Source organism: Nerophis lumbriciformis, linkage group LG07 (genome assembly GCF_033978685.3).
Source record: "Nerophis lumbriciformis linkage group LG07, RoL_Nlum_v2.1, whole genome shotgun sequence".
Classification (NCBI taxonomy): domain Eukaryota; kingdom Metazoa; phylum Chordata; class Actinopteri; order Syngnathiformes; family Syngnathidae; genus Nerophis; species Nerophis lumbriciformis.
In genome coordinates this window covers 7,831,155-7,844,658 of record NC_084554.2, presented here as the reverse complement: position 1 = coordinate 7,844,658, position 13,504 = coordinate 7,831,155, and the positions used below count along the sequence as shown (strand labels likewise).

The 13,504-nt window shown below is 44.9% G+C and overlaps 1 protein-coding gene across 1 annotated transcript in view; it reads right to left on the bottom strand.

Annotated features, from left to right (window-relative positions):
• Positions 1-13,302, bottom strand: part of LOC133609135 (major histocompatibility complex class I-related gene protein-like) — a 31,246-nt gene extending 17,944 nt beyond the window's left edge. Inside the window, exons 1-2 of the mRNA XM_072913593.1 lie at positions 13,245-13,302; positions 1,366-1,632 (exon numbers count right to left, since the gene is read on the bottom strand). Coding sequence (XP_072769694.1) covers positions 1,366-1,632; positions 13,245-13,302 — 325 coding nt within the window. The remainder of the gene's footprint in view (positions 1-1,365; positions 1,633-13,244) is intronic.
• Positions 13,303-13,504: the final 202 nt, after the last annotated feature.

Here is a 13,504-nt window from a genome sequence, read left to right as displayed (position 1 = left end):
GATAGAGGGAAGGTGTGAATGGAGGTAAAGATGGAGAGAAAGTGTGGATGGAGGTAAAAATAGAGAGAAGGTGTGGATGGAGGTAAAGATGGAGAGAAGGTGTGGATGGAAGTAAAGATAGAGAGAAGGTGTGGATGGAGGTAAAGGTGGAGAGAAGGTGTGGATGGAGGTAAAGATGGAGAGAAGGTGTGGATGGAGGTAAAGATTAAGAGAAGGTGTGGATGGAGGTAAAGATGGAGAGAAGGGGTGGATGGAGGTAAAGATGGAGAGAAGGTGAGAGAAAGAGAAAAGAGTATAAAGAGACAGAGTGTAATGTCAGTAATGTTCCTATAGGGGGAGTGCTAACATGTTAAAAGGTGAAAGTACAAGGTGTGCTTCTACCTGTTCTCATTAGGACCTTCTTCCCATTCTTCACATACTTCTTCAAGTAAGAAGGACAAAGCTCAGTGTAATAATACTTCTGGTGGTCTAGTATAAATATGTTCTGGTCCCACTTGAGTTTGTCAGGGAAAGCTTGTGGTTTTGCTGCAGTATATGTCCATGTCTTCATGTCCAACGATATGTAATCTTCTCCATCATAACCTTCCTGCTGCCAACCTTTAACCTCATCAGTCTCATCATTCCATTCACATCCATACATCCTCTGGAAAATGTGAACACCTGAGACACACAAAGTGTTGTAAAGCAGTCACACACACACACACACACACACACACACACACACACACACACACACACACACACACACACACACACACACACACACACACACACACACAAACAAACACACACACAATTACACTCACACACAAAAACACACACACACACACAACACTTACACAAACACACACACAACACAAACACACACACACACACAAACACACACACACACACACATAAACACACACACGAACACACACACACAAACACAAACACACACACACGCACACAAACACACACACACACACACAAAGACACACACATTCACAAACACACACACACAAACACACACACAAATACACACACAAACACACACACACACACACACACAAACACATACACAAACACACACACAAACACACACACAAACACACACACAAATACACACACACACACACGCACACACACAAATACACACACAAACACACACACACACAAACACATACACAAACACACACACAAATACACACACACACACACGCACACACAAACACAAACACACACGCACACACACACAGTATTTGTGTAGGTTATTATGGGATGGACAGAGACAAGGTATATCAGTGCAGTAATGTGTGTTTTACTACAGTATAACAAGAGTACATCAAATATATTGAAGTAGTAGAAAGTTCAACATAAACAAACCTCCAGTTTGGTTGAAACGCTTCTTAAGAACTTCAAGGTTGTGTTTGTTAGTAAACTCATTACCAACACTGATCTCTGTTTGTCTCTGCCAGTATTTTGGATCCTCTGCTGTGATTTTGTTCATCCAGTCCTGTTTGGATTCTGCTTTCCTGATGTTGCTGTCATAGTAACTAATCTCAACTCCATCAACATAACCAACAATCACAACCTCTGGGAAGTTTGGAACTTGAGAGGACGCAGTTTGGAAATACTGCAGCGTGTGAATCACTGAAAGAAGAACACAACAACAAGATGACTTTTTATTATTTAGTTTCATGTTCAACAATCTTGCACTGTGAATATTTGAGCTCATTCAGTCTTCAGTGGGGTCTTAAAGTCAACATCAAACACTGCTAGATATCACAGTCAAGACTCACATGGTGTTCTATGACAAGTACAACACATGAATAATATATTTAATTATTGGACATCTGTTGACACTTTGAACATTTTGAAAATAAACATATCTTTTCTCCAATGGAGGCTGAATATGAACACAAGCTGTTCTGCCCATTTGATGTCGACTCTTACTGACACCTTGTGGCGGGATGATGTTACTACACTTGATTACTTTCTGACACTTCCGTGGTTGAAGATTTCAGGAAGTCAGTGTTCCTTCTTACAAGCCTTGGAAAAATAAGTCTTTCAACAAGAAAAACTGAAGCGAAAACAAATAACGGATTTCTCTGCTTCTAGAACTTTCTTGGAACACTTTGAATATTTTGTTGAATGATAAAGAAAAAAGGAAAACACTAAAATATGTTTAAAAAGAACCAGGATGAAGTAATAAAGAGCTGGAATAATATAAGAATGAATATAATTAATAAGTAATAGAAACTCTCAGAAGTCAAATAAGTGAAGGCACAAAGAGGATTGATGAATAATCATTTATAAAGTTATAAAAAAGGACTTACCAGGCGTCACGCTGTGCATTTGCACGACCAGAAGAAAGAATAAAAACAAGTTCATGATGTCAGCACGAAACAAAAAGATGTTTGTCACTTTTAATCCCGCAGAGAAAGACAAAAGTGACGAACACTCGCTTGACTCGCAAACAGGACAAATGAAGCAGGAAATGTCGAGGCTCTTTTAATAATGCTCCACCTGAGCCAATGAGGAGTCAGCATTCCATTTCGCGTCACTGTTACTAGGGAAGACCAAACGCTATTGTGAAGAGAAAAGTGGCAGCAGTCAACTAACAAGAAGTCTTCTACTGGACTCACTAGAGAGCGCCCCTTGTGGCCACGTCAGGTAAATGCTTGTGTGGCTTTTCTGGGAAATCACGTGACTTGACAAACAAAAGGTGTGTCAAGTTTGCCGCCAAACTTGGAAAGAAAAGAAAGAAAGAGGAATGAAGGTGAGATTTAGAGTTGAAAGTAATGACATCCAATCAATGATGGTATTGTAGTCCTCTCAAGAAAGCATCAATACAAATAATGATTGATAGACATAAAGTGGCTACTTCTTTTTATTTCCTCCATTATGTCTCCCAAGCGTGAGGCGTCCCTGGTGGGGTAACGGGACACGCTTCGGCCTCGCATGAGTTGGCTTCCCGGCCAGGGTTGCATCAGGAAGTTTCATCCTGAGTAAAAAGTCAGCAGAAAGCATTCATGCCATTGACTGGCTGTGGCCAAAGTGCTGAACGTGGGGGAAAAGTGTGAGGCAGACGCTTCTGCTGGCACAATATCAAAGAAAGTGAAAGTGAAATTAGACACGGTGAAGCCAAACATTGACTGCATGCTTGTTTCTAAACGCAGCGACCGTCACGAAAGATAAAGATGTTTTTTTATGACAAATAAATCATTTTTATTATGTTTTGACTTTTATTTTGTCGTAGCTGTCAAAAGTGAACACACTTATCCACATAGGTGAGTAGTAACCAGTTACATTTGCTTAGATAAGAAACACAACTTTTACTTTGCTATATAACATTGTTACATTTATTGATATCATAGTTATTTATCTCCTCTCTGAGCTGCCACCTTAACGTGGTAGAGGAGTTTGCGTGTCCCAATGATCCTAGGAGCTATGTTGTCCGGGGGCTTCCATGCCCCCTGGTAGGGTCTCCCAAGACAAACAGGTCCTAGGTGAGGGATCAGACAAAGAGCAGCTCGAAGACTTCTATGGAAATGCAAGAACCGAGACTCAGATTTCCCTCGCCCGGACGCGGGTCACCGGGGCCCCCCTCCAGAGCCAGGCCCGGAGTTGGGGCACGATGGCGAGCGCCTGGTGGCCGGGCCTGTCCCCATGGGGCCCGGCCGGGCACAGCCCGAAGAGGCAACGTGGGTCCCCCCTCCAATGGGCTCACCACCCATAGCAGGGGCCATAGAGGTCGGGTGCAATGTGAGCTGGGCGGTAGCCGAAGGCAGGGCACTTGGCGGTCCGATCCTCGGCTACAGAAGCTAGCTCTTGGGACGTGGAACGTCACCTCGCTGGGGGGGAAGGAGCCTGAGCTAGTGCGCGAGGTAGAGAAGTTCCGGTTGGATATAGTCGGACTCACCTCGACGCACAGCAAGGGCTCTGGAACCAGTTCTCTCGAGAGGGGCTGGACTCTCTTCCACTCTGGCGTTGCCAGCAGTGAGAGGCGACGGGCTGGGGTGGCCATTCTTGTTGCCCCCCGGCTCAGAGCCTGCATGTTGGAGTTCAACCCGGTGGACGAGAGGGTAGCTTCCCTCCGCCTTCGGGTGGGGGGACGGGTCCTGACTGTTGTTTGCGCTTACGCGCCAAGCAGCAGCTCAGAGTACCCACCCTTTTTGGATTCGCTCGAGGGAGTACTTGAGAGTGCTCCCCCGGGTGATTCCCTCGTTCTACTGGGGGACTTCAACGCTCATATTGGCGACGACAGTGAAACCTGGAGAGGCGTGATTGGGAAGAATGGCCGCCCGGATCTGAACCCAAGTGGTGTTTTGTTATTGGACTTTTGTGCCCGTCACGGATTGTCCATAACGAACACCATGTTCAAGCATAAGGGTGTCCATATGTGCACTTGGCACCAGGACACCCTAGGCCGCAGTTCTATGATCGACTTTGTAGTTGTGTCATCGGATTTGCGGCCTCATGTTTTGGACACTCGGGTGAAGAGAGGGGCGGAGCTTTCTACCGATCACCACCTGGTGGTGAGTTGGCTGCGATGGTGGGGGAGGATGCCGGACAGACCTGGCAGGCCCAAACGCATTGTGAGGGTTTGCTGGGAACGTCTGGCAGAGTCTCCTGTCAGAGAGAGTTTCAATTCCCACCTCCGGAAGAACTTTGAACATGTCACGAGAGAGGTGCTGGACATTGAGTCCGAGTGGACCATGTTCCGCACCTCTATTGTCGAGGCGGCTGATTGGAGCTGTGGCCGCAAGGTAGTTGGTGCCTGTCGTGGCGGTAATCCTAGAACCCGTTGGTGGACACCGGCGGTGAGGGATGCCGTCAAGCTGAAGAAGGAGTCCTATCGGGTTCTTTTGGCTCATGGGACTCCTGAGGCAGCGGACAGGTACCGACAGGCCAAGCGGTGTGCGGCTTCAGCGGTCGCGGAGGCAAAAACTCAGACATGGGAGGAGTTCGGGGAAGCCATGGAAAACGACTTCCGGACGGCTTCGAAGCGATTCTGGACCACCATCCACCGCCTCAGGAAGGGGAAGCAGTGCGCTACCAACACCGTGTATGGTGCGGATGGTGTTCTGCTGACCTCGACTGCGGAAGTTGTGGATCGGTGGAGGGAATACTTCGAAGACCTCCTCAATCCCACCAACACGTCTTCCTATGAGGAAGCAGTGCCTGAGGAATCTGTGGTGGGCTCTCCTATTTCTGGGGCTGAGGTTGCTGAGGTAGTTAAAAAGCTCCTCGGTGGCAAGGCCCCGGGGGTGGATGAGATCCGCCCGGAGTTCCTTAAGGCTCTGGATGCTGTAGGGCTGTCTTGGTTGACAAGACTCTGCAGCATCGCGTGGACATCGGGGGCAGTACCTCTGGATTGGCAGACCGGGGTGGTGGTTCCTCTCTTTAAAAAGGGGAACCGGAGGGTGTGTTCTAACTATCGTGGGATCACACTCCTCAGCCTTCCCGGTAAGGTCTATTCAGGTGTACTGGAGAGGAGGCTACGCCGGATAGTCGAACCTCGGATTCAGGAGGAACAGTGTGGTTTTCGTCCTGGTCGTGGAACTGTGGACCAGCTCTATACTCTCGGCAGGGTCCTTGAGGGTGCATGGGAGTTTGCCCAACCAGTCTACATGTGCTTTGTGGACTTGGAGAAGGCATTCGACCGTGTCCCTCGGGAAGTCCTGTGGGGAGTGCTCAGAGAGTATGGGGTTTCGGACTGTCTGATTGTGGCGGTCCGCTCCCTGTATGATCAGTGTCAGAGCTTGGTTCGCATTGCCGGCAGTAAGTCGGACACGTTTCCGGTGAGGGTTGGACTCCGCCAAGGCTGCCCTTTGTCACCGATTCTGTTCATAACTTTTATGGACAGAATTTCTAGGTGCAGTCAAGGCGTTGAGGGGATCCGGTTTGGTGGCTGCAGGATTAGGTCTCTGCTTTTTGCAGATGATTTGGTCCTGATGGCTTCATCTGGCCAGGATCTTCAGCTCTCACTGGATCGGTTCGCAGCTGAGTGTGAAGCGACTGGGATGAGAATCATCACCTCCAAGTCCGAGTCCATGGTTCTCGCCCGGAAAAGGGTGGAGTGCCATCTCCGGGTTGGGGAGGAGATCTTGCCCCAAGTGGAGGAGTTCAAGTACCTCGGAGTCTTGTTCACGAGTGAGGGAAGAGTGGATCGTGAGATCGACAGGCGGATCGGTGCGGCGTCTTCAGTAATGCGGACGCTGTATCGATCCGTTGTGGTGAAGAAGGAGCTGAGCCGGAAGGCAAAGCTCTCAATTTACCGGTCGATCTACGTTCCCATCCTCACCTATGGTCATGAGCTTTGGGTTATGACCGAAAGGACAAGATCACGGGTACAAGCGGCCGAAATGAGTTTCCTCCGCCGGGTGGCGGGGCTCTCCCTTAGAGATAGGGTGAGAAGCTCTGTCATCCGGGGGGAGCTCAAAGTAAAGCCGCTGCTCCTCCGCATCGAGAGGAGCCAGATGAGGTGGTTCGGGCATCTGGTCAGGATGCCACCCGAGCGCCTCCCTAAGGAGGTGTTTAGGGCATGTCCGACCGGTAGGAGGCCACGAGGAAGACCCAGGACACGTTGGGAAGACTATGTCTCCCGGCTGGCCTGGGAACGCCTCGGGATCCCCCGGGAGGAGCTGGACGAAGTGGCTGGGGAGAGGGAAGTCTGGGCTTCCCTGCTTAGGCTGCTGCCCCCGCGACCCGACCTCGGATAAGCGGAAGAAGATGGATGGATGGATGGATGGATAGTTATTTATCATCTATTTAATATTGCTAGTCAAGGCCCTTGCTGGGAATTGTGGTCCCTCTGAAAGAGTATCTTTGTGGGCCCCTATACCCCATTCATTGCCACCTTCAATCTTTGTCTTTTTTACTCTTCTTGACAGTGCCTGGCGTCATGCACACAATTTGTTTCATTTTCTTTCATGATGAACACTTAACAAGTCAGAGTATTATTATGTAAATGCTGTATTATTATTCAATGACACATTTTACAAGAGCACATGAAACACATCATGATAAGGTAACTAAGGTCATGACTCAGTAATTATTAAGAACAATGTTTCTTACTGAGTAGAAGTTGAATGTGTCACAATACAATTGTGTGTAACACACATGCACAGTCGCATCCTTGCTCTACAATCAACTGCCGACTCTTTTTTGTAATGAACTAGTGACTTGTCCAGAGTGTAGCACAGCCAGGTGACAGCTAACGTAGGCTCCAGAGCAGTGGTTCTTAACCTTGTTGGAGGTACTGAACCCCACCAGTTTCATATGCGCATTCACCGAACCCTTCTTTAGTGAAAAAAATAAATAAATAATTCTTTATTTTATCTTAATGTATAACTATTAATCATGAAATGATGTTATTATATTAAATAAATACTAATAAAGATATATTTTACAAACAGAAAGTCACAGGAATGTACACATGATCCCATGTTTACATCTCATTGTGCAACATGTGAATGTTTTAGTGGGAACTAAATGCGATATCGGAAAGGGGTACAAATTATTTCCAAAGCAGGACCCTCACCCAGACATACAATACTAGTACACAGCTCATGAAAAACAATATGTTGTGTTACTGTCATTGTAAGTGGGCCAAAACACTTATTTTAGAAAATAATCTCATGGAAATGACTTATGTCATTTGATTATAATAATAAAACATTGAATTTGGTATTTAGTCAGGTTTGGGACAGGTGTGTTCCTGGTGTGGCCTCAGTGTGCACATCTAAGTTAAAGTACCAATGATTGTCACACACTAGGTGTGGTGAAATTTGTCCTATGCATTTGACCCATCAAATGTTTGTTCAGCCCCTGGGAGGTGAGGGGAGCAGTGAGCAGCAGCGGTGCCACGCTCGGGAATCATTTTTGGTGATTTAACCCCCAATTCCAACCCTTGATACTGAGTGCCAAGCAGGGAGGTAATGGCTCCCATTTTTATAGTCTTTGGTATGACTCGGCCAGGGTTTGAACTCACAACCTACCCATCTCAGGGCGGACACTCTAACCACTAGGCCACTGAGTAGGTCCATGCATATGGAAAATTAGAGGGAACGTTGTTTGGGGGTATCCGTAATACGTAAGGGAGAAGTTTTTATTTACACGATGAGTCGGGTGTGTCCTGACCTCCGCGGTGGAGGCTCCGCCGAACTCCTGAGGCCGACTCACCGAACCCCTAGGGTTCGATCGAACCCAGGTTAAGAACCACTGGTCCAGAGTCCAGCCTGCGCCCTGTCAAAGCTCATTCTACACACATTATTGTATGAACAAGTAGACTCATTGTTTCACTACTTTAACTCTCTCACTATTCTCAAAAAAAGTTTTTAATGTTACAAACCACACAAAACAAGTCAAATGTTGAATTATAATAATCAATTAACGCCAGTCATTTTTATCATAATATTTTCTAATATAAATGATATGAAAAATATCTTGTTTTCATGAGCTGTACAAGATGGCGCCGCTGTAGTGGCTGCTGGTGGCAGGAGCTCTGTGCTCTTGTGTCATCCTTTTGTGTTCCGGATGTTTCCCTCTTCTTTTCATGTGGGCTTGTTTTTGCCTTTTGGGGCTGTGTGACAAGGGGTGGCACTTTCATGACTTCTGCGGTGCTTTTTTGTGAACTCCTGGATCTGCCTCCCGGGAGCCTTTTGGCCATGGAGACCAGCTGCTGGGTCTCTGCCACACCAGAGTCCGTTTGGAGAGACTGGAGGAGATGTGGATGAAGAGACATGGCTGCGGAGCTGGTGCTGAGCGCCGGGAAGGACAAACTTCACAGTGTCTTGGCTGAATGAGCAGGTATCGGACACCTCGGTCTCCTTGGACGTATCCTCGCTCATCCATGCAGACCAGGACACTGGCCGAGAGTTAGTGGGCGGCCGAGGGTGGAGTCGGCTCTCTTGGTTGCTTTGTTGGGTCTGCTCCTGTCTCTGGCCATGCTCCGCCCACCCCAGCAGACGATGTGTAGAACACCACAGAGTGTATATGTTTGTTTTTTGTTGTTGTTGTTTTACTTTTGAGGCTGTGTGTAGAAGTGGCTGGTTGCATCAGCTCTGCTCTTTTAATGTTTTTAATGTCCTTTGTGGTCTTTGACGTTTCCCTCTTACACACATGCTTATTTGTGCTATGGCTATGAGTTGTTTTTCCCTTGGCCTCAGTTTGGACCCCCTCTCCAGGGGCCCAGGTTTACACTGATTTTTTTTTCTCACCCCCCAGCATTCACCTGTTTCTCACCTTTTTTTAAAGAGGCGCCGAAAGTTGGCAGACCCATCAGTGATCCTGTTCTGTCTCCCTGTAAAGTTTGATCCTGTTCTGTCTCCCTGTAATGTTTGTTTACTCCTGAATGGAATTGTGCTGAAAATCTGTATTTCCCCTCGGGGATTATTAAAGTATTTCTAATTGTGATTCTGTATGTGGTATGTCTGGGTGGGTGTCCTACTGTGTAGAATTTGAGACATGTAAACCTTTCAGAGATCACATTTTGTTCCCCTTCAAACATTCACATTTTTCACAATGAGATGTGTGCTGTTGCACAAGCATGGGATAAAGCGTGTAACTTTTTGTCTGTAAAATACATCATTGCAATTTTTTTTATTAGCATGTATGTAATCTAGGAACAACATTTCATAATTAATATCCAAAACCCCAAACCAGTGAAGTTGTCACATTGTGTAATTCCTAAAAAAAAAAAGGAGAATACAATAATTTGCAAATCCTGTTCGACTTATATTCAATTGAATAGACTTTCAAATAGATTTTCAATGGTAGACAGGTCTGGACTACAGGCAGGCCAGTCTAGTACCTGCACTCTTTTACTATGAAGCCACATTGATGTAGCACGTGGCTTGGCATTGTCTTGCTGAAATAAGCAGGGGCGTCCATGATAACGTTGCTTGGATGGCAACATATGTTGCTCCAAAACCTGAATGTACCTTTCAGCATTAATAGTGCCTTCACAGATGTGTAAGTTACCCATGTCTTGGGCACTAATACACCCCCATACCATCACAGATGCTGACTTTTACACTTTGACCTTAGAACAATCCGGATGGTTCTTTTCCTCTTTGTTCCGGAGGACGCGACCACAGTTTCCAAAAACAATTTGAAGTGTGGACTCGTCAGACCACAGAACACTTTTCCACTTTTTATCAGTCCATCTTAGATGAGCTCGGGCCCAGCGAAGCCGGCGGCGTTTCTGGGTGTTGTTGATAAATGACTTTCACTTTGCATAGTAGAGTTTTAACTTACACTTACAGATGTAGCAACCAACTGTAGTTACTGACAGTGGTTTTCTGAAGTGTTCCTGAGCCCATGTGGTGATATCCTTTACACACTGATGCCGCTTTTTGATGCAGTACCACCTGAGGGATCGAAGGTCACAGGGATTCAATGTTGGTTTTCAGCCTTGCTGCTTACGTGCAGTGATTTCCCCAGATTCTCTGAACATTTTGATGATACCATACCATACCATACCAACTTTATTTATAAAGCCCTTTAAAGACAAGCACAGTTGAAAAACAAAGGGCTGTACACCACAAAGAAATGAAGGCAAAGGACAGACTAAAAAATAACGTTTAAAACAGAAATAAAAATACACATTTAAAAAGCAAATATAAATTACCCTAAGAACAGTTTGTTAAATAAAAAGAGTTTAAAAGTTAAAAACAGTTCAAAAAGTTAAAAGCTAAAAACATGATGATGTTACAGACAGTGGAAGAGTGGCCGTGCGCGACCCGAGGGTCCCTGGTTCAATCCCCACCTAGTACCAACCTCGTCATGTCCGTTGTGTCCTGAGCAAGACACTTCACCCTTGCTCCTGATGGGTGCTGGTTAGCGCCTTGCATGGCAGCTCCCTCCATCAGTGTGTGAATGTGTGCGTGAATGGGTAAATGTGGAGGTAGTGTCAAAGCGCTTTGAGTACCTTGAAGGTAGAAAAGCGCTATACAAGTACAACCCATTTATCATTTATTTATAACTTGACAGTACACGCTACACAGAGCAGATTGACAATTGTCTGTCAGAGTTTGACAAACGCTTTCAAGACTTTTCTTTGCTCGAGCCAGTCGCTACATTCATGTGCTATCCTTTTCGGGAAGATGCTGAGGTTGATTCCCTCGCATCACAAATTGCAACACTATTTCACCTGAACTCTTCTGGAGTGGAAGATGAGATTTTGACACTGCAAGCCGACATTGAGCTGAAGTCCAGAGCTCATGGACAGTTCTGGAACTTACTCACAGAGGTAAAGTACCCCAACATCAGGAAATGTGCTACCTCCTTGACTGCATTATTCGGCTCCACTTATTTATGTGAGTCAGCCTTTTCCCACATGAAGATCATTAAGTCCAAGTACCGTTCCACCATGACTGATGAACATTTGGAAGTGTGCTTGAGGCTGGCTGTCAGCAGCTACTGTCCGGACTATGCATCCCTGACTGATTCAATTCAGTGCAAGTCATCAGAGTAAACTCGGGTAATGACAAAAAATGTACATAGTTAATTGTGTTGTGTTGTGCAATATTGGCTCATGCGGTTATGCATGTACATCAACATACATTGTTGATATAAAGAATCCTCAATATATTTAGAAATAAATATATGTTTTGCATTTTTGTAGTAGGTACATCATTTTGACTTGATCATTTTATAAGTAGCTTGCATGCTGAAAAAGTGTGAGCACCCCTGATTCTTGTATTATCATTAAACACCTTTAATTTATTAACAATATTAACTATATGTGTTAAACATGCTTGCATTATCATTAAACACCTTTAACTTGTTAACAAAAACATATATTTCATAAATAAGTAAATATATATTATATATATGAATGAGGTAGATCCCCACGACTTGATCAATTGAAAAGTAGCTCGCCTGCAGAAAAAGTGTGAGCACCCCTGCCTTAGATGGTGAAATCCCTAAATTCCTTGCAATAGCTGGTTGAGAAATATTGTTCTTAAACAATTTGCCCACGCATTTGTTCACAAAGTGGTGACCCTCGCCCCGTCCTTGTTTGTGAATGACTGAACATTTCATGGAAGCTGCTTCTATACCCAATCAAGGCACCCACCTGTTCCCAATTAGCCTGTTCACCTGTGGGATGTTCCAAAAAAGTGTTTAAACATTCCTGAACTTTCTCAGTTTTCCAGTTTGAACGTTTATTATTTTGTCTTTGCAGTCTATTCAATTGAATATAAGTTGAAAATGATTTGTTGTATTCTCTTTTTGTGTACCATTTACACAACGAGACAACTTCACTGCTTTTGGGGTTTGTATATTGAAAAAAAGAACATTAAAAAAATAATAAAGTCCACAAAAATGCATCCATCAAATGTGTTTTGATTAGCCCCTTAAGTCGTTGAGCAGCTATAAAATGATGTTGCTGAAAAGAGGATATGTGTCAAATGTGTGTGTGTGGAGCACAAGCACTGATCCTGCAGCTGTGTGTGGAAGTGTCAGTGTGCACACTTACTAAATAAAAGCTAAATAGTGCTGGCACCACAGCGATGAGTGTTGATAAATCATATTGGGCGTGATAAATCATTATATTGGCATTTTCTTCCAGTATCGTGGCTGTTTTAATGATCAGCATATATTCTGCATATTATTTTGCATATTCTGCTCACTTAAGAGACGCCATCCACTTTGCACAGGTTTAGTAGATCAGCTCTGCGTGTGCCATCAGGTTTGCACCTGTTTTAGTACACGCAAACCTTTAACAAATCAGGCCCTGTGAGTCCAACTCCATCCTGGAGAAGAGGATTGTACTTTGTCACACCTGTGCAACTTGGGTGTGCCACCTGAAGACTAAGCTCCTGCTGGTAGCTCTTAACCACAATAAGGTGACAATCTCAGATATGAAAGTGAAATCAATTCAATAAAGTATCCTCGATCCACATTTTTCAACCCATTTATCTTAACTTGATGGCCTAATTCTTCAACTGAATGTTCACCTTTAGTAGGACTTCACACACAATAGTCAATATTTACAAAAGTGACAAGTACAGTCCACTTATGAAGAAAACAAAAACATTCTTCTCAAACTAGTTCATCAACAAGTCAGCTGCATCATGCCTCAAAGTTTCCGCATTCTCCACTTATTCACACACAGAGAAACTTAACAGCACTGCCTACACTCTAGACATAGTCATCTTTTTTTTCAGCTTGTCTTTTACTCTACCAACTAACATGGAGTCATCAGTTCCCCTCTTCTTTGACATTATTTTCATTTCATTGTGTTGTCTGACCAGTAAACACTTGCAGCGTGAGGAAGTCCACATTGACACAAATAATGATAGCCTGCATCTTACTTTTCATCAACAGCAATAACAACTGACAGCTCTTTTCCACACACTGGGTGTGTGTGTGTGTGTGTGTGTGTGTGTGTGTGTGTGTGTGTGTGTGTGTGTGTGTGTGTGTGTGTGAGTCTGACACAGAGATGAGGCTGTGCATTTGGGATGAAATGCATAACTGATGCTACTACAATTGACACTGGCCAGTGAAGCGG